At 43.8% G+C, this 21,797-nt stretch overlaps 1 protein-coding gene across 1 annotated transcript in view; it reads left to right on the top strand.

Annotated features, from left to right (window-relative positions):
- ABRAXAS2 (abraxas 2, BRISC complex subunit) overlaps positions 1-21,797 on the top strand; it is a 141,308-nt gene that overhangs the window by 61,392 nt on the left and 58,119 nt on the right. Inside the window, 1 exon segment of the mRNA XM_030202556.1 lies at positions 8,288-8,354. Coding sequence (XP_030058416.1) covers positions 8,288-8,354 — 67 coding nt within the window.

Here is a 21,797-nt window from a genome sequence, read left to right as displayed (position 1 = left end):
GTCTGAAAAAGGTTTTAATACCTTTCAAATATTTGAATGACTGTATCACATCAACCTGTCTCTCTTTTCCTTCTGGGTGTACATGTTCAGGTCCTCAAGACTTTCCTCATATGTCTTGGAGAATAAAATTTTTTAACCATGAAGATATTGGACTTCTGGTTGTCTTTTTTTTTTAATTTTTTATTTCCATTCTGTGCTTGTTTGATTGTTGTGGAAGCATTCACCCCCTCCTTTTTCTTTTTTTTTGTTTGATTGATGCAAACCCCATGCCATTTTCATCACTTTTCTCTGAACAGCTTCATCTTTTACAACCGTAGCAAGATTTGGCCTCCAAAACTGAACACAATACTCCAAGTAGGACATCACCAACAACTTGTACAGGGGCATCAGCACCTACTTTCTTCTGCTCTCTTTGCAACCTAGCATCCTTCTGACTGGCCACCCAGTCAAAGAAATCAATCAAATTCATTTGGCAGGATTTTCCTTCGGAAAAGCCTTCTTGCCTTGGATCCTGCAACTGTTGGATTCTAGAAATTCAAATACCTTTTTCCTTCAGCAGCGACTCCATTATTTTTCCTACCACTGACTTGAGGATTATTGGCCTGTAGTTTCCCACTTCTTCCCTGTCCCTGCTTTTGTGAAGAGGGACCACAGCTGCTCGTCTCCAATCTTGCAGAATCTCTCCCGTCTCTAAAGATGTATTAAATAAATCCTTATGAGGTCTTCCAAGGATTTCTCTAAACTTCCTCAGTATCCTGGGTTGTATCCCCTCCAGTCCCATAGATTTGTCCACTTTCAGATTTTCAAGTTTTTCATAAAGCTTTCTTCCATGAACGGTATAATATCCACTCTATTCCCTGATGAACCCTCGGCAATGGACCGCGGTCTTTCATGGATTTTCTTCCATGAACACCAAAGAAAAGTATTTGTTTAGCATGTTTGCTTTATCCTCATCACTCTCCACATAGCTATTCTCAATCTCTTTTAGTCTTTCCAGTCCTAGCTTTTCTCCTTTCCCTAATATATCTGAAAAAGATCTTGTCACCTCTCTTTACATCTTTGGCCATTTTTTTTCTTCCTCCTGCGCTTTTGTTAGCCATATTTCCCTCTTTGTTTCTTTGAGTTTGTTCTGGTAATCTTTTCCATGATCCTCTTGTTGCATTCACGCAGCCTGCAACATGGAGTGGAGGAGTAGCCTAGTGGTTAGTGCAGCGGACTTTGATCCTTGGGAACTGGGTTCAATTCCCACTGTAGCTCCTTGTGACTCTGGGCAAGTCACTTAACCCTCCATTGCCCCAGGTACAAATAAGTACCTGAATATACTATGTAATCTGCTTTGAATGTAGTTGCAAACCCTTTCAAAGCTTTGTAGCAAATTTATTGATGAAAAAAACACATGTTGCACTAAGTCTGAAAGCCCCTCATTCATTCATTATAGCACAGACAGGTTTCATACTTAGGTATAGCCCTTTCGGCAGTTTGTTTTTTTCCTGTCCGTAAACTGTTTCAGCTTTGAGAGGGAAACGCAGTGCCTCATGCAAAACAGACAAGTTTATAAAAGACAAATGCAGAGATTTCAATGATATCCCTCCCTCTATCTGTCCTGTGAACTTGCAATGCACAAATCCCTCCTCCCCACATCTTGTGCCAGCTGGAGTGTGTGCCTAGCCTGCATTTCCCCTGTTCCCCTCTTCCCCTGTGTTTTGCTATATACCATGAAGCGTTCAGAAAAAATCAAATAGCTGTCTCTGAGCAATGTTGCAGAGGTGTGAAAGGAAAAACAGTTTTCTTTCCAAACAATGTAAGCTTTTCAGAGGCATTTTAAAACAAAACTTCAGAGTTCATCAGACCAAACTGCTGAGCCAGCTCTTTCTCTCACCTCCCACTACAGGAGAGTGCTGAAGCCCTGCCCCTCCCTTTCTCTTCATCCCAACACCCCCTCCCCTTTGAGTGTTTGTGCAGTCTGGAGTGCAGCTGATTCAGGAACTCCTGATGGTATGCAAAGACCACAAAGGAAAAAGATGTTAAAAAAATTTTTTTTTGCCCATTTCCCCCTCCTTTTTCCTGAAACAAAAAATACATTTCGCAGTTTAACTCTGTAAGCCCATCATTCGTTCATTACAGCACAGACAGCTTTCATACTGGTGAGAATTGCTATTTGTTGTTTATCTCTGGGATTCATAAAAAGCACCTTATATTTGGTATTTTTTAGGATGTGGCTTGTTCTGACTTGGAAAAAAATGTTCTGGACAATATAGATAATGCTTAAGTTTCTGTGGTTTGTGTATTTGGTAAAGACTTTTTTGAGTTCATCATTTTCACAAGCAGACTTCATAAAATCATCAACGATGACCAGATTTACTTCATAGACTGGAAACAGGTATTAAATGGTAGCGAATCCATAAAACACACAAACGGGTACTGGTTTCACAGTTCTTTATACATAGGTTGCCAGCAATTGTAACACCACATGATTTGATCGGGTTTCACGGTAAATGTACAATTGATGTGTTCCAACAGTTTAACAAAGAAACATTTACCACTATTGGAGGGCCCTGCTATAATGCATGAGTAAGGGTGGACCAGGTGTGCAGTATCTATAACAAAAGTAAATGCCCTACTGTCTCCAGATTGAAGTAAATTCTGCTTCGTTTTTTTTTTGTTCATGACTTCATTGTTTGATGCACACCTCAAGACTAGGGTAGCAGCATCATGAAAAGAGGGTATTTTATTTTTAAAAAGTCCTCGGCAGTGGAGACCATTTAAAGGAATAGGGGAGAAGGTGGAGGGATAGCTAGCAGCTGCATCTCTCTACATACATGAGCTTTGCGTTATGCCAGCTTTTTTTTTGAGTTGTTAGTTTATCTTCCATGCTTTTACAGCCATTTAAAAAATGGGTTCAAATTTTCAATGCACTGACAGGTTGTATTATGTCTGCAAAACTCAGTTTTATATCCTTTTGATTTGTGCTCTCATCAGGAGTTTCTGAATCAGCTGATGAGTTGTCAAAGGGTAGAGGGTGGGGCTGCTATTCAGTTTTTATTCTGAAGCAGATACAATGGTAGTGCTTCTCACATTCTTTTAAAACCATTTAAAAAAACTAAAAAGAGAAAACAGTATAAAACTTGTCTGTGCTATAATAAACAAGTGATGGGCTTGCAGACGTTTAAAGTGCAAATTGTATTATTTGTTTCAAGAAAGAGGAGGGGGAAATGGGCAAAACTCTACTTTTTACATCTTTTTGCTTTGTGGTCTGCATACCATCAGGAGTTCCCGAATCAGCTGCACTTCAGACTGCACACACACTCAAAGGGGAAGGAGTGCTGGGATGGGAGGACAGGGAGGGGCAGGACTTCAGGACTTTTTGTTGAGGGAGGTGAGGGGAAGAGTTGGATCAGCAGGCTAGTCTGATCAACTCTGATTTTTTTTTTGTTTTAAATTACCTCTGAAAAGCCTACATTGTTTGTAAAGAACCCACTATCTGTTTTCCCTTTCACAGTTCTGCAATATTGCTCAGAAAGAAACGGCTATCTGATTTTTTTCTGAATGCTTCATGGTACATAGCAAAACACAGAGAGGAGTAAGTAGGCGGGGTGCTTCTATAAACAGGGTAAAAGCAGGCTATGCACACACTCAAGCTGGCACAGGATGTGGGGAGGAGGAATTTGTGCATTGTTATTTCGCAGGAGAGATAGGGGGAGGGATGGGGGATATCATTTTGAAATCTCTGCATTTGTCTTTTATAAACTTGTCTGTGTTGGCATGAGGCACTGCTTTTCCATCATAGAACTGAAATGGTTTAAGGACAGGGAAAAACAAACTGCAGCGAGGACTATGCCTAAGTATGAAACCTGTCAGTGTTATAATGAACAAATGACGGACTTTCAGACTTAAAGTGCAACATGTGTATTTTTTCATCAATATATGTGTTACAAAACTTTGAAACAGGAGATTCTGGTTGTTCAATTTTTATTTAAACAAAAGCTTTTTAAGACAGGCACAAGTCGAGAGGCTGTGCCTAAAACTTTATTTTTCTCTGTGTGAAGCCTGAAACATCCATTTGTTCGTGAGATAAAGCGCACAGCCAATCAGACACAGAAAAAAAAAGCGACCTGTGATTGACAAAATATATTTAAAAAGGCTGCAGATGTTGGTGTCTTTCAGTTGATGTAATGATTGATGTTACTTCCCATCATGTGACCCATCCAAGATGGCAGCAAGTAGTGTGAAACATGAAGTGCCCAAAGGAGTGTCCACTACTTGCAGACATCTTGAAAAGGGTTGTGGCGTGGACGAAGTTATCACTTTTTTTGTAAAGGGGTCACACTTCTACCGCGTGGGGGAAGGGAGCCTGCGGGCTTGCTGCTCCTGGATTTCTGGAATAAACACAGGAACTCAGGATCAAGAAAGATTTATTAGCAGGGGATTTCAAAAACCCCTAAACCATGTTATAGTGTCCACCAGGATACGGCCCCCAGGCCCTTATCCCATTGTTGGAAAAAAAAAAGAATAGGACAAAACAATCTTCAGGATATAGCTTCCATGAAAGAAAAACACAGTCCTTGGAATGCATTCTTCCCCAAACACGCAGTATTAACCAGGCCAAAATCCCTCAGTAAACATTCAGCTCCACCAGAGTCCAGACCCCCTTATGGGGTTTTGACTTTTCCCCTTTCAGAAGGGCAGTTCACCATCCCACAGTCCAGTCGGTCTCCCTTACTGCTCCGTGGCTCAGAAAGCAGTACCTCGTCCTTAATAGTCTCTGCCCTTGTCAGCAATAGCCAGCCACCTGCCTTTCACCCAGTCTGGGATAACCCTAGGAGGAGTAGGGCTGGCAGTTTCTCCCCCACCTCTCTGGGCCTCTTCTCCAGTTCCTTTAGGAACTATGTAGGGCAACCTTTGCAGTCTCCCACTCCATGGAAGCTGGCTCTTCCTCCTTAGGCTGCTCTAGGGCCAGACTCCTTCCTTCCTCCATATACTCCATGGCCTCTCTCCCTCCATTCATCTCCTCTCTCTCTCTCCTGGTAATCCAAAGCCTCCAGGAAATCTGCCCCTCCCTTCTCACAGCTGGGGGGAATTATATATTGACGGTGAAGCCAGGGAAACTGAGCTTCATCTTTCCATCTCCCCCTAGTGGAGAAAGGGGTACCTTGCTCACCTCGCCTCGAGCCCGGGCTCCCCCTAGTGGGAAGGGGGTTCCATTCCCTATTTTCCAGCCTCCCTTCCTCTTCTCCTCTTACAAGGGCTTCTGGGACCTGTGGTGCAGGACCTGACTGCTTCTTTGGGGAATACAGAATGTTAGCCTTGTCACACACCCCCTCCCTCAAGAAACTGCGACCCTCAGTAGTCAAAAAAGGCCTCTCTGAGGAGGCTGCAATTCTCGATAAGGCATCAGCATTCCCATGGAGTCTACCCTCCCGGTGCTGAATAGTAAAGGAGAAGGCTTGCAGGGCCAAGTACCATCTATTAAGGCGGTCATTGTGGCCCCGCATTTGCTGCAGCCACTTTAGGGGGGCATGATCCGTAATCAGAGTAAATGGCCGGCCTTGCAAATAGTACTTTAAAGCCTCCATGGCCCATTTAACTGCCAGACACTCTTTTTCTATTACAACATGATGTCGTTCTGCATGGGTTAATTTCTTGCTCAGAAACAGGACCAGGTGCTCCTCTTGCTCAAATTCCTGAGATAAGACTGCCCCTAGCCCGGTCTCTGAAGCATCTGTCTGTAGGATAAAGGGTTTCCCAAAATCCACACCCCTCAGAACCGGTTCCTTACACAAAATATTTTGAAGGACATTAAAATCCTGCTTCCCTTTCTCCCCCCATACCAGGGCATTAGGGTAAGCCTTCTTTAGCATGTCTGTCAAGGAGCCCGAAATTTCTGCAAATCTAGGGATAAACCTCCGATAATACCCTATAAGACCCAGAAAGCTCCGCAACTGCTTTTTGGTGGCGAGTAGGGGAAAATCCTTGATCTCTTGTACCTTATCGGTCAGGGGTTTGATGAACCCCCACCACCACCACCACCACACACACACACACACACACACACACACTTGGGACCCTAGGTATTTCACCTCCCTACTGGCAAATACTTCTTAGGGTTTAAGGTCAGTCCCGCTTTTCTCAGGGATTCTAATACTGCCCCACCCAGGCTTCCAATCATGACTAAAAATGACTATGTCATCCATGTAGGCGGCCGCATACTCCTGGTGCCACCTCCTTGAATTGGAACAAACCTATAGGGATACTAAAGTTCGTTTTTGGTTTAGCTTTGGTGGCCAAAGGAATCTGCCAATATTCTTTTGTGAGATCTAGGGTGGTTAGGTATTGGGCTTGCCCTGGCTTATCTAACAACTCGTTGATGGGTGGCATGGGGTAGGCATCAAACCTAGAAATAGCGTTAACCTTCCTAAAATCGATACAGAACCTCTGGGATCCGTCTGATTTGGGGACCAGAACTACTGTACTGGACGAAGGACTATTTGATTCCTCTATCACTCTCAGATCCAGCATTTCCTGAACCTGTCTAATAATTTCTTGCCGTTTGGCCTCGGGTACCCTATAAGGCCTGTGACGGACTACAGTCCCTGGCTCTGTGTAGATGGAATGGGTGATACGCGTTTCTCCTGGTCGGGGGTTGAGGATATCCTGAAACTCCTCCACCAGGCTTTCTACCACCCGCCTTTGCTGGGAACTTAAGGAGGCCCCTATGACCGGCGAGCCCCTTTCCTGCAGGTCACTAAGTTGGGGTCCCAGGTCCTCATCTACGGCTGCTACCAGGCCCTCCCGGGCTATCCATGGTCGCAGCACATTTATGTGGTATGTTTGCACCCTTCCTTTCTCATTCTTTACCTGATACGACCAGGGCTCAACCTTCTTGGTTACCTCAAACGGCCCTTTCCATTGGGAGGTGAACTTATGGGGGTCCAAATGAGCCATGACTAAGACTTTATCCCCCACCTGAAAATTCTGCGCGCCATGGTCGTAATATCCCTTCTGCGCCTCCTGGCACTTCCCTAAATTACCCTGGGCATAATCTGTGAGGCGGTGTAACCTAGCCCGCAATTCCTTCAAATATGTGCTTACTGCCCGGGGTTCTTCTGCCTTTTCCACCCACTGCTCTTGGAGTATATCTAGAATTCCCCGGGGCAGTCTCCCATATACCAACTCGAATGGTGACACTCCTAAGGCAGCCTGATCATTCTCCCTGCAAGCATACAGGGCAAAGGGGAGCAACTGATCCCAGTCCTTCTTAATGACGGTTCAACCCTCTCCTTAACATCCCCTTGAGTGTCTTGTTGAAACGCTCTACCATCCCGTTAGACTGCAGATGGTACACTGAGGTGGTGATATGCCAAAGGCCTCCCAAAAGTTATCCAAGTTACACTGCTGACATATAATAAATACATCATTTGCATCATTTTGTTAATTGGGTTGCTCTTGAACAATGGACAGTTTCTCAGTTAAGTAGACCTGAGCTTCTAAGTCATCCACTTGTATGCCTGACTCAGTCATGATTGGTGAGGGAACAGTATCGTTTCTTTCCTGTAAAAGGTGTTTAAGTGGTTTACAATTAAAAATAAAATACAATTAAAAATTAACATAAACACAATAAGCAAATTAAAAATCATAATAACAATTAAGATAGATATGGGAAAAACACTACTTATCTGTGGAATCATAGCATGGAATCTTGCTACTTTTTGGGATTTTGCCATGTACTTATGACCTGGATTGGCCATTGTTGGAAGCAGGATAATGGGCTAGATGGACCATCAGTCTGACCCAGAATGGCCCTTATGTATCTTTCATTCTTGAGCTATAGAATTAACTGAGGAGACTGATACTTGTGGGGAGATTAAAGTTCACAACAAAGTGTAAAGTTTCCAATAATGTCACCCATTTATGTGCCTGATTAATCCTACTGTCCACAGAAAACATCTGTTACATACAAGAAACAGTGCAGAAAAGGGCCATTTGACATAGCTAGATGGCACTGTCAGGTTCTCAAGACTGGTTTGGTAAGCCCTGAGGTATGATGTAGTCAGATGGGGTAACATCTGGATGAGGAAGTTCTGCTTGACATGGCAAATGGAGTGAGTGGTAATACATTACAAGGGAATGAAGTGAATGGATGAGGTAATTTGGCCTACTCTTGCAGGGTAGGGTAGCTCTACAGAAGTGTGGTAACTGTGAGGTGACCCATTGAAGCATGGGTGATTGGATCACAATGTTTTCTGGTCATATGTAAATACTTATCCCTTTTTTTCCTCCCTCTCTGAAGCTTTTATGATTATTCTGGGAAAGTTAATGAGGAACATTTGAACCGGATTCTGAAAGATCGCAGGAAAGTAAGTGCCACCATCTCATCATTTATCTTTCCCTCGTGTGTCAGAGTTGAGGAATAAGGTCTTTTAAAGAGAAGATCACATGGGGCTTTGTCTCAGAAAGAAAAGCGGAGAATGTGGGTTATGAGAAGTTTGGTATTTTGGGGCTCACTATCTGGTAGAAAAGAAAAAACGGAGATTAGTATAGGGAATATATAGTTTGTAGCAGTTTTACATCCAGTGCATTGGGTTGAGAGAGTTTTACAGAAATGGACCTATAATCTTATACTGTTTTATATGTAATAAAGATACAGAGATTGAGGAAAATGGTATGTAAATATCTCATCAGCTCACATTGGGGAGGTAAAGTTTCTAGATGTCATAAATGTCTGCTTCATGAAGCAGTTGAGTATAGAATCAATGAGAGGGGAAATGACTTTAGATTTAGTCCCTGAATAAAAGCACCAGGTGTAAGGGGTACAAGTGGTGGGGCCACTTGGCAATAGTGATTATAACATAATCAAATTTGACATAATGGGCATTAAGGAAATCTACTGCAGTTGCATTTATCTTTAAAAAAATTCACAGCTTTCTTGTGATATGGACATATTCTAGAATCCCAGACCAAGTGTATTTTGCACAGTTAAAAAGGTTTATGGAAGATGAAAGATGATTAATTGGTGAAGTAGAAGAGACTATTAAACAAAGAAAAAGAAAGTGGATTCAAATAAAAATAAGTTGGAAAGTGTAAACACTAGCAAGTTAGAAGTAAAACCTCAATAGAACATGCCAATGAAAATTTAAAAAGAAGTTTGCCATTGAGACAAAAACTAATAAAAACATTTTCAATACATTTTAAGCAAAAAGACTGACATTGGGTAGCCCACTAGATGATTGAGGGATAAAAAGAATATTCAGGGAGAACAAAGCTATAGTAGAAAAGTGAAATGAATTGTTTGCTGGAGAGAATCCCATGCTGTATACTCTCTGAAGGTGATGACTCAAAGGGACTGAAGCAAATCATGGTACACCTGGAAGAATAATGGAGAAAATTGCCAATGTAAATGAATGACAAATTACCAGAACCACATATATACCACAGAGTTCTGAAAGGGTACAAATTGCTTATAATATGCTTCCATTTTCATTTTCCAATGTGGATTAAGCAGAGGGAAATCTTGTCTCATAAGTCTGTTACATTTTTTTGAAGGTGTTAATAAACCTGTTGGTAAAGGCAAAGCCAGTTGATTATATAGTGTATACTGGAGAAAAGGTTTTGAGTGAAGAATCTCTTTTCTCCGAGGACAAACGGGCCTACCTGTTCTCACAAGTGGGTAACGCATCCCATGTTGCCTACTCCAGATCTTATGACAAGCATAAGAAGAGCTTTGTGGAGTGTGAGAGACGCTCCACTGCGCATGCGCAAGTGCCTTCCTGCCCACCGTGCGAACGCAGTCACCTTAGTTGCTTTTTTACCATGGTGAGGAGAAGGTGTTCATTTTTGCACAGTCTCCACACTTTGCTTGGTCCAAGAACTTCTCTTGTGCCTCCAGCTTTTCTTCACTTTTTTGGCAGTTCTTCTGTTCACAGAACATTGATTTTCCTTTTCCTTTATTTTCTTAGGTTTTTTTTTTAATCCAATTTTTAAGTTTCCTTAATTTTTGGTCAATATAAGGCCGCTTTTGGGCCTTGGCCTCATCCGAGTGTACTCCCTATTTTTGTTTTTGTTTTCCGGGTACCTCGTCCCTTTTCTGGCACCATCGCTACTTTTATTTTAGCCGACAAAGTTTTCCCATCCATGGCCACTAAAGTTCCCAGTGGCTTCAAGCACTGTGTCCGGTGTAGTCAGATGATCTGTGGAACAGACACCCATTCTTGATGTCTCCAGTGTTTAAGGCCCGACCATAACCCTTCATACTGCAGCCTTTGTCTTCATATGAAGAAAAGGACCTAACTGTCCAGTGAGGCTAAACGCAAGAAATGTTTTGGAGCCAAGTCCGGTTCATCAACATCGGCATTGGCATCGAGGTCAGAGGCGTTGGCATCGACATCAAGCATTGCACTGACATCGGGAGCATCGGTAAGTATGGCTGCTGCTAGACCTGCAAACACTGGGAACAGTGGTGCATCAAGTGGGTCTACACCTGTTTTGAGGCCTACTGCTATGCAGAACCCCCGGAACCATCCATTGTTGGACCCGACCCTGAGGCGACGAGAGGATTCAACGTTGTCAGATAAGCTTTGGACTAAGGCCAAGAAGTATCATCATCGATCCCCCTCGATGCATGGTGCCGGGAGTTCCGGGGCATCGAGGGTGCTGACCGCTCTACCTCCATACAGGAGGTACTAATATGCTGTTCTACCAGCAGCCACAAGCCGGCTCTGATATCGACCCCGACAGTCCTGCAACCTGTCTCTCAACCGGAGCCCCAGCTTTTCCTGATGTCGGCCATCTGAGCACATCCGGGCCTTGCTTCCTGAGCTGTTTGGTCTTATGCAACAGTGCGCATTGGCACCGGGGCTATTTGCGCCTACCCTGCCTCCTGTTGCAGCCTTGCATGGCCCTCAGCCTGCAGTGCGGCCTCTGACACCGGTACCGCATGCAGCCCCAGTGTCTGCCACCCATTCTGGGACCCTCTTGACATCGAAGGAGAAAGTTTTGCCGCAGTCGAGATGGGAACAGACTTCTTGACGCCTTCTTGAGGACATGGCTCCTCTGCATCGAGGCAGGCTCAGTCTCGACTCTTCCATAGAGAGGTTTTGTCTGACACCGATGAGGAGCGCTCATGGGGGAGTCAGAGGAAGATCCCAGGTACTTTTCCTCAGACGAGTCCTGTGAACCCTCCCCTTCACCTGAAAGGATAAAGTCTTCCCCAGATAGCCTTTCATTTCCATCTTTTGTAAAGGAAATGGCTGACGCCATTCCATTCTTTTTAGAAGTGGAGAACGAGCTCAGGGCCAAGATGCTCGATGTCCTGGACTACACGTCTCTTCTTAGGGAGACTGTGACTGTCTGTCTTCATGAACTACTCCAGGAAGTCTTTGTTAGGAATTGTGAGTTCCCTCTATCAGTCCCGGTACTGCCCAAGAATATAGATTCCATGTACCGGATCCACAGCACACCTGTATTTGGTAAGCTTCAATTGCTTCACAATTCCATGGTGGTGGAATCCGCTCTCAAAAGAACCAGGAGTTCCAGAGACTATGCCTCAACGCCCTCAGGTAGAGAAGCTAGACCCCTAGAGAAAGATGTTCCAGACCTCAATGCTCATCTTCTGAATACAATCTTACCAACTCTTCACGAGCTTCTACTTGCGAAACTCATTGCACAATTATTTACAATATGGAGGAAGCGCCCACCGCGGGTGCGACGGGCTATGATGTACCAACCCTATAAACAGGGAGAGAGGTATGGGAGTCCCCAATTTCTATTTGTATTATGAAGCAGCACAACTAAGAGTTCTAGCAGAGTGGGCCCCAGGGGCATCTAAGAAATGGCTACATTGGGAGCGGGCATGGTTGGGTAGGCGCGAGATAGAAGATATACTATAGGTGTCAGGGGGTGAGTTAATGCCCATAATTAAGAAGCTGCCAGTAGGGCTGAAACTCCCACTTTCGACATGGTATCAAATTAGGAGGCATATGTTTCCTGAGAGGAGGTTCTACCGACAAACAGCAATAAGATGGGCAGAGGGCTTCCCACTGGGGGGATTGGAACGGGCTTTTTTGATCTGGGCTTAGGCGGGCTTGCGTACATTAGGCCAAGTTTGCAATACTGGGGTGATGGTGAGCTTTACAGATCTTCAGGAAGAGTATGGTCTGAGGGAGAGAGATGTAGTGTATTGTTGTCTTTGCAGCTTCCTTAAGAAGAAAGCGCAAGACGAGCTGGAGCTAGCTGAAACAGCTTTGGAAGTAGCAATGCGTAGAGGGGGAGGTAGGGGAAGCATATCCCGTATCTACCTGGCACTGTTGGGACGTACTGATCCTTAGATACTATACCAGGCGAAATGGGAGGGGGTATTACAATCTACATATCCCAAAACAGTGTGGATAGGGAATTATAAATATCTGCTTAAGCTGTCGTTGGCACAATCTGTTAATGAAAATGGTTTTTAAATGCTGTATTGGTGGTACTACACACCCGATCGGTTACAAAAAATGTACCCGGGAATGTGGACACAGGGGCACGTTCTTACACATCTGGTGGGAATGTGCGAAAGTAAAAGCTTATTGGGCTAAGGTGGTGGAGTTGGTCAATAAGGTGGCCCAGCAAGTATATCCAGTTAGGGCGGAGCACTGCCTTCTCCATTTCAGACCTACATCAATCCCCAGTTGGAAACACAGACTGGCGATACAATACTTTGTAGCGGCAAAAATAGCATTGGCCCGAGCTTAGAGGCAAGTGGAAATGCCAGCTATACATGTGATAACCCAGAAGGTGGATTTCCTTTATCAGATGTCGACGTTAACGGCCCTGCGGAGAGGCTCCCTGTTGGCTTTCACCAAAATATGGTCTCTATATGAACAGTTTCGGAATCAGGATACTTCACCACCGTACTAAGATACTAAGGGAGGGGGGGGTAAAGTTGGGGAAACTGAGGAGCACTGTGTATGAAGTTATATGTGTAAGCGGGGGTTGGCTGTTACTATTGAAAATTTAAAAAAAAAAAAAAAAAATATATATATATATATATATATATATATATATATATATATATATATATAGAAACATAAACCCCCTTGGGTGCAAAGATTGGTAATTTTTCAGCCTAAGGGGAAAGGTGGTATGGCTGTCCCACATTTTAGGTATTACTATATAGCGGCTCAGCTTAAATCCTTTTTAACTTAGTAACATAGTAAATGACATAGTAAACATAGTAAATGTACGGTCCATCCAGTCTGCCCAACAAAATAAACTCATTTTACATGGTATGTGATACTTTATATGTATACCCGAGTTTGATTTGTCCTTGCCATTTTCAGGGCACAGACCATAGAAGTCTGCCCAGCACTGTTCTTGTACCAACAAATCTTAAGCTAATGTCGAAGCCCCTTAAAATTTACACACCAGCCCATCCATATCTATTCAGTCACGATTGGGGCACAGTCCGTAGAAGTCTGTCCAGCACTGTTTTGCTTCCCAATTACCAGTGTTGCCAGCCAATCTCCACTAAGATTCCGTGGATCCATTCCTTCTAAACAGGATTCATTTGTGTTTATCCTACGCATGTTTGAATTCCATCTCCACCACCTCCTGCGAGAGGGCATGCCGTGTATCCACCATGAAAAAATACTTCTTGAAAAAAATACTCTCCATGAAAAAAATACTTCCTGACATTACTCCGGAGTCTGCCCCCCTTCAACCTCAATTCATGTCCTCTAGTTCTACCGCCTTCCCATCTCCGGAAAAGGTTTGTTTGCAGATTAATACCTTTCAAATATTGGAACGTCTGTATTATGTCACCCCTGTTTCTCCTTTCCTCTAAGATATACATGTTCAGGTCAGCAAGTTTCTCCTCGTACGGTTTGCAACACAAATCCCATACCATTTTTGTATCTTTTCTTTGCACTGCTGCCAGTCTTTTTACATCTTTAGCAAGATGAGGCCTCCAAAACTGAGCACAGTACTCCAAGTGGGGCCTCACCAATGACTTGTAGAGAGGGCATCAACACCTCTTTTCTTCTGCTGGTTATACCCCTCTCTATGCAGCCTTGTGTCCTTTTGGCCAAGGCTGCCACCTTGTCTCGCATTGTTTCTTCACCTTTAGGTCCTCGGACACCATCACCCCAAGGTCTCTCTCCTTAGTTGAGCTTACTAATCTTTCCCCTCCTATCCAGTATCTCAGTTGTGCAAGTGTAATAACATTCTTGTAATTTTGTCATCACAATATGTGCACCATTTCAAGGTACATTGTATTGAATGTTATCTTTTCTCAGGAAATCATTTATTAAATTACTAGTAAAAAAGGCCCGTTTCTGAAAGAAATGAAACGGGCGCTAACAAGGTTGTCATCGAATGGTAATTATGTTTTTAAGGGAACTGTTAGGAGAGAGTATGTGTGAGAGAGTGAATGAGTATGTGTCAGAGAGTGAGTATGTGTGTGTGAGAGAGAGTGTGTTATTGAGAGACAGTGTGTGATTGAGAGACAGACAAAATGTGTTTGTGTCTGTGTGAGTGAGAGAGTGTAGTGTGTGTTCCGTGTGCACCAATTATGCTGTCTCCCCTGCAGCAAATGTCCTCTGTGCCCTGGCCCATCCATCGTGGTGCAGCAATTCTCCTCTGTCCCTTGCCCTCCCCCACCTACATGTGCATCACAACTTCCCCTCCACCTCCCCCCAAGTTCCAGGCCCCCTTCCTCCCATTTCCAGTCCCTCCCAGTTCCAGGCCCCCCTTCCTCCCTTTGAGTTCCAGGCCCCCCTCCCTCCCTCCCCTCTCTCCCTCCCTCCCCTCTCTCCCCTCCCAGTTCCAGGTTGTAGAGGAAGGGCTGAAGTAGCTCCCGCGTTCTGTGTGCAGGAAGGGCTCAGTGCCGAGCTAGAGGTAAAGCGGCTCCCGCGTAGCGTGTGGAGGAAGGGCTGAGAGCTAAACTGTCTCCCGTGTTGCGTGTGGGGGAAGGGCTGAAGTAGCTCCCGCATTCTGTGTGCAGGAAGGGCTCAGTGGCGAGCGAGAGGTAAAGTGGCTCCCACGTTGCGTGTGGAGGAAGGGCTGAGAACTAAACCGGCTCCCTCTTCTTTTCTTCGCGCGCTTCCCGCCTCCCTGCTTTGAATAGTAACGTCTCCTGACGTCAGGCAAGCAGGCTTTTACTGCGGGAGAGTGACGTCAGGAAATGGTTATGGACGCAGGCAGACACATTGGAACGTTGCAGGAGCAAATTATTATATTAGATATTTACAAGTTATATAATGCTGATAATGCAATTTTGTGTACCTGTGATTTGGAAAGATTACATTTTAATTGCCAGACCCTCAACCATTCTTCTAACGTTTGAAGATCCCTTCTCATTGTTTCTACTCCCTCCAGGGTATCCACTCTATTGGCTATCTTCGTGTCATCTGCAAAAAGGCAAACTTTTCCTTCCAACCCTTCAGCAATATCTCTTTCAAATATGTTAAACAGAATCGGCTCCAGCACTGACCCCTGAGGATCTCCACTGCTCACCTTCTTTCCTTCAAGCAGATTCCATTTACCACTACCCTTTGCCACCTGTCGGTCAACCAGTTTCCTATCCAGTTTACCACTTTTGGTCCTAAGTTCAACCCTTTCAGCTTATTCACAAGTTTTCTGTGGGGGACCATATCAAAGGCTTTGCTGAAATCTAAGAAGATTACATCCAGTGCACGTCCTTCATCCCATTCTTTGGTCACCCAGTCAAAGAAGTCAGTAAGATTCGTTTGGCAGGATTTTCCTTTGGTAAACCCATGTTTCCTCAGATCCTGTAAACCCATTGGCTTCTAGAAAGTTAACTATCCTTTCTTTCAGCAGTGACTCCATTATTTTTCCTACCACCAACATGAGACTTATTGTAGTTTCCCACTTCTTCCGTGTCTCCAATCTCGCAGAACACCCCACCCCCACCCCGTCTCTAAAGATCTATTAAATAAATCTTTAAGAGGTCCCAGCAGGATCTCTCTGAGCTCCTTCAGTATCCTGGGATGTATCCCATCCGGCCCCATAGCTTTGTGCACCTTCAGATTCTCAAGCTGTTTATAAATTGAGATAAATCAACATGCAATGAAGGTAATGCATGCAGATTTAACTAATGCATATTCATTGTGGATATCCTGAAAATCTGACTGGCTGGGTGTGTCCCGAGGAGTAGGTTGAGAATTTATGACTTAGACTAGTAGATTGTATAATCTAGAAATTTTTTAAATACCGTATATACTCATCTATGAGTTCATCTCATGTGGAAATCAACGGCAGTTTTAGGACTAAAAATGGCCAAAAATGCTGTGACCCATGTATAAATCAAGGTTGAGTTGCACATTGCTCCTTCCCTCCTTTCATCTAATCTCCCCTGCCTTTCCCAACCCCCTCCCCTCCCCCACCCCCAAATTCCCATAGCCCACAGCTTCACAAATTTCAACAGGGTCAGAACAGACTGAAAGTCAAAAGGATCAGCTAAATCATCGGATTTTAGTATGTGAGGATTATATATATTGATAAGTCTCTCACTCTAAATTATGGCAAGTTCACTCAAGCAAAATGTTGTATCGAAGGAGAAGGTTCTATTAAAAAAAAAAAGTAATCAATTTCATTCACCAACTCTTTCAACACTGTCTCAGTTAAACTTCCTCTTTGAACCTACTGCTTGAATCATCAGCCAATTAAATGGCTTTGAGCTGTAGATGTCTCCAGGTCACCTGATAATTATGCATACTTCCTGCAGGCATGCCCTTATGGGCGTAGTTTGACTGATTCATTTTTGGGGGGGGGGGGGGGCAAAGGGGGGGGGCTTGGTACATTAGCATATTCATTTGCATGCATACATCTCATACATATTCATTATTGTTATTCAAAGAAACATACACTCAAGAATAGAACACTGAATATGAAGCCAGCATATCAAAACGGTTAAAATAAGTGAAATGAACCAACCCCATGGGAAATTTCTCTCATGCCCCCCTCACATTCACACGAATTAGCAAGAGGAGAGAGCACTTTCTCTCTCCCCCTCGCTAGGCCTGATACCAGCACCCTCCCGTTTTCTTCTTCTCCAAATCCCAGCTCTTTCTCTCTCCCTATAAGTAATTCCCCATACCATACCACATGGAGAGAAGAAAATATCCCTCCCCCCACCCCAAATAGGCAGCTCTTTTTTTCCCGTAGCCATCCTATAGGCAGCACTCCCCCCCCCCCCCCCCCCACACACACCTTACAATACATTTTTTTTCTTCCCTTCTCTTGCAGAGGCAACACTTACCCCTCATTCATATCTTTTTTTTCCTCTTTGCCCCCGTCACTGATGGCAGTTTCCAAGAGATGGCTCAGGGCAATCTGCTGCCTGAGGCTAGGGATGAGGTGACATCCCCCCAGGCACCCAAAAGAGAGGGCCCCTGAAAACTCTGATCAGTAAGGAGAGTGAAGAAGTCTCATCATTCTAGTCAGGCAGTTGCCCCAAGATAAAAAGAATGCAATTTATATTCCCAAACTATACAAAAAAAGAGAAACTGCCAACACTGGTTATACTCAACAGAAATGATCTGAGTAAAATTATATTCCTGGAATTCTAATATAAAAGAAAACAACCTGACTTCTGACTCTGCACTGTCAGAGTGTTAAAGGCATCCACCGGAGCCTTCTTCACGCAACAATGGGTGGAGAGCAGAACTAGAGCATTTCCCCATAGAATTCAGTCTGATTCTGGTTTCCTCTCAATATCATCAACATAATCCCTCTCCATTAACAGACATATTAGAAACATAGAAACATGACGGCAGATAAAGGCCAAATGGCCCATCCAGTCTGCCCATCCTCTATAACCCTTAACTCTTCCTTTTCCTAAGCGATCCCATGTGCTTATCTCATACCTTTTTAAATTCTGGCACAGTCCTCTACTCCACAACCTCCACCAGGAGGCCAATCCACGCTTCCACCACCCTTTCTGTGAACTACTTTCTTAGATTACTCCTAAGCCTGTTCCCTCTTAACGTCATCATATGCCCCCTCATTCCAGAGCTTTCCTTCAGTTTGGAAAAGGCTCACTTCCTGTACGTTAATGCCCTTGAGATATTTAAACGTCTCTATCATATCTCCTTTCTTGCAGCTTATACATGTTGAGGTTCATAAGCCTGTCCCTATATTTTTTGTGTTCAAGACTGCTTACTAATTTTGTAGCTGCCCGCTGGACTGACTCCATCCTGTTCATATCTTTCCGTAGGTGAGGTCTTCAGAACTGCACACAGTATTCTAAATGGGGCCTCACCAGAGACATACAATGGCATTATCACCTCCTTTTTCCTGCTGATCATCCCTCTTTTTATGCACCCAAGCATCCTTCTGGCTTTGACCATCGCTTTTTCTACCTGTATGGAAGCTTTTAGGTCATCAGACACAATCACCCCCCCCCCCCCCCCCCCCCCCCCCAGTATTCAGCCAGCGATTTGCTGACTGCTGCCGGATTTATTTCTAGATATTCAATGCCAAGCCATGAACAGGCCTCAGCATTGAATATCCAGGCATGCACGGCCGGATAAAATAAAGCTGCTTAAGTGTGATATTCAGCTAGGATGAACCGCATGAAGATAGGCCTGTGTTTTATTCAGCCCTATTTATGTGGTTATCCTAGCCAGTTAAGAGCTTATTTTACAAAGCCATGCTAGCGATTCCCACGCGCCAAATGAGAGGAAGCCTACAGGAATTGAATGGTCTTCTTTCATTTGCCCCATGGGAATCCCAAAAGAATCCCCAAGTGTTTTACCCCCTTTATGACTTACCATACAAAAATATTCAAATTGTGATCATCTCCTCACCTGTTCCTTCCACAGCCAGACACTTGTTTAAAGCAGACTGGTTTTGTTTACATCATGACTCTGCATACAAGATGTGAAGACCACTGGTATTGAGCTTCTTTACTATGGGTGACAACTATAAAGCCTACTTTCAAATAGGGCCATACACTTTATGAAATAACACAAAACCCTACAAGAAGACACTGAAAACCTATACAGAAAACTTAACACACCATAACAGCCCTAAAACCTATGAAAGACAGTGCTATAAATATTACACTGGGCCCTAGAGCACCAATATATCCTGCTACTGGGAAACCGAAATGAGCTAGACTGTTACACATTCCTACATGATATCATTTTGTTGTCAATAACATTTGAATTCAATTTGCAGCATGCTTTATTTTAAGAGTAATATGGCAAATGATTGTATAGTTTTTATTTTTCTTTGAGGAAAGAAATCATTTTTATTGTTATGTTTTATGGTATTTTGTGTATGGTTTGTTCCCCGCTTAGACTGTATAGCGGGTTATAAATAGTTTTATTATTATTATTATTATTATTATTATTATTATTATTATTACACAGACACTACATGCTAGTAGAATCATTCACCTCAGTCGCACATACAGAACATGGACAGACTATCAAATGATATAAAATAAGGAACCATAAAAACATATGCAGATAAAATTTGAAATGGAGACCCCAAAGAAAGCAAGACTTAAGTAGTGCAAATACTGGTAAAAGAAAATCAGAAATGTATTTTCTCCTGTACTTTGCAAAATTAAAAAAAATGCACATTTCACAAAGTAGGCACATTCAATTCTTAAAAAGTATTAAATACTACTACTACTTAACATTTCTAGAGCGCTACTAGGGTTACACAGCGCTGTACAATTTAACAAAGAGAGACAGTCCCTGCTCAAAGAGCTTACAATCTAATAGACAAGTGAACGGTCGGTCCGATAGGGGCAGTTAAATTGGGGCAGTCTGGATTCACTGAACGGTAAGGGTTAGGTGCCGAACGCAGCATTGAAGAGGTGGGCTTTAAGCAAAGACTATGTAGAAATATATAGAAATATGTTTGTTCTTGTCTGCCTTTGTCTGAGCATTTTATTTTTCTGATTGGTGCTGGTCTCAATCTCTTCCTCTCTCTATGTGTCAGTCTTCTGAATTATTTTCCAGGTTGGCTTTTCCACTTCATCTTTTGCCTCGTCGTCTTTTCCTTTTCTTCTCTACATCAGTCTGCCACTGATCTTTCATTTTATGTTTTTTCCCCCCATTTTTCTGTGTTCATCTCCTTTTCTTCCACTCTCTCTTGTTCATAGTCTCAGCTTCATTTCTAATGTACCTACTGGCTTTTACTATTTCACTCTCATTCCCTCTCCAACACTCCCATTACCCCCTCTGTCTCTCCCTCCCCTGGTCTCCTAAACCCCTCCTCCATCTTTCACCTACTTCCTTAGTCCCCCATTCCCATTCTCTGCACTCACCCTTTTAGCCCCCATGTACCTTCCACTGCATCTCATCACCCTATCAGTCCCTGCTCCATCCCTGTCTCTCCTTCCTTCCTCCTCTCCTATGCCGCATATCCTGATGCCTGTCTTTCACCATCTTTTTAACCCCATTTCCACCCCACTCAACCCCTTCAGAGACTCATCCCTTTCTTCCCATACCTTTTTAATGTCTCTCATCCTCTCTCCAGTTTTCTAGGTCATTCACATTATTTCTTCATCTTTGCCCACATCATCCTCTTTTCTTGCCCTTCTTCTCTTAGCCCTCATTCTCCCCCCTCTCATTCTCCCAATCCATCAATATGCCTAAAACTGATGCCTAAAACTGCCAAGTTTTTACTATCCCTTCAAAATTCCCGCTCCATCTCTTATCCATAATCCATAATTCCCTGCTTTGCTCCCCAACAGTCACTAAGTCCCAGTAATCTTCTGCTTAGTTCCCCTTTTCCCCCTCACTCTTAGTCCATCCAGTTTCTGCTCCTTTCCCTCTTCCACTCCATGCCACATCTACTTTTACCCCCTAGCTCCATTAACCTTCTCCATTCCCCTCCCCTCACCCCATCCATCTTCTGCTCCTTTCCACTCACACCCTAGTCCCATCCTTCTTCTGCTTTGCAGTATCTCCCATCTATTTGACTTTTTTTCCTCTCTATCTCCACTGTCATTCCCTCTGTCTCCCTAGCCCCATCCATCTTCTGCTCCTTTCCACACACACCCTAGTCCCATCCTTCTGTTTTCTAGTATCTCCTGTCAATTTGACTTTTTTCCCTCTCCATGTCCACTGTCATTCCTTCTGTCTCCCTATCTCTCCTATCCGTCCCTAATTCCCCCCCTTCTTTCCCCCTTTGCCCTCCACTCCCACCCCAGGGTCAGAATCTCTCCCTCTTCTCCCTCCTGCCTCATCTCACTTCCCCCGATCCAGCATTTTTCTCAATCTCCCCTCCCCCATGCATCCCATCTTTCTCCCACTGTGGATCCAGCTTCTTTTCCCCAACTCTTCATTCTTGCTCTCACTTCCCCTTCCCCTGTGGTCTGGCACCTCTCCCTACCTTTTTCTCCTCCCAGTCCATGGGTGTGACATCTTTCTGTCTCCTTCCATACACCCATGGGGACCGCCAGTATCACACTCCCTGAACCCCCCTTCCATGGTTCTCAGCCTGCTCCTTAACCACTGGATGACTGCTTGGAAATAAAATGTGGAAGCTCAAACAAGTGCAACCTTTTTTCCCGAGAGAAATATTTTGCAACTTGGAACAATCTATGGTACTAAGCCATCTAGACTACTGCAACGGTATTTATGCGGGATGCATAAATCATAAAGAAACTCTAATTTGCTCAAAACACAGCAGCCAAACTTATATTTGGAAAAACGAAATTCGAAAGCGCCAAACCCCTACGAGAAAAACTGCACTGGCTCCCAATCAAAGAATGCATCGCGTTCAAAATCCGCACCCTGGTTCACAAAATCATTTACGGAGAAGCCCCGGTATACATGACAGAC

The sequence above is a fragment of the Microcaecilia unicolor genome, chromosome 5 (genome assembly GCF_901765095.1).
Source record: "Microcaecilia unicolor chromosome 5, aMicUni1.1, whole genome shotgun sequence".
NCBI classification, from domain to species: Eukaryota; Metazoa; Chordata; class Amphibia; order Gymnophiona; family Siphonopidae; genus Microcaecilia; species Microcaecilia unicolor.
The sequence above is the reverse complement of the archived record's forward strand: the minus strand, read 5'-3'. Positions and strand labels throughout refer to the sequence as shown.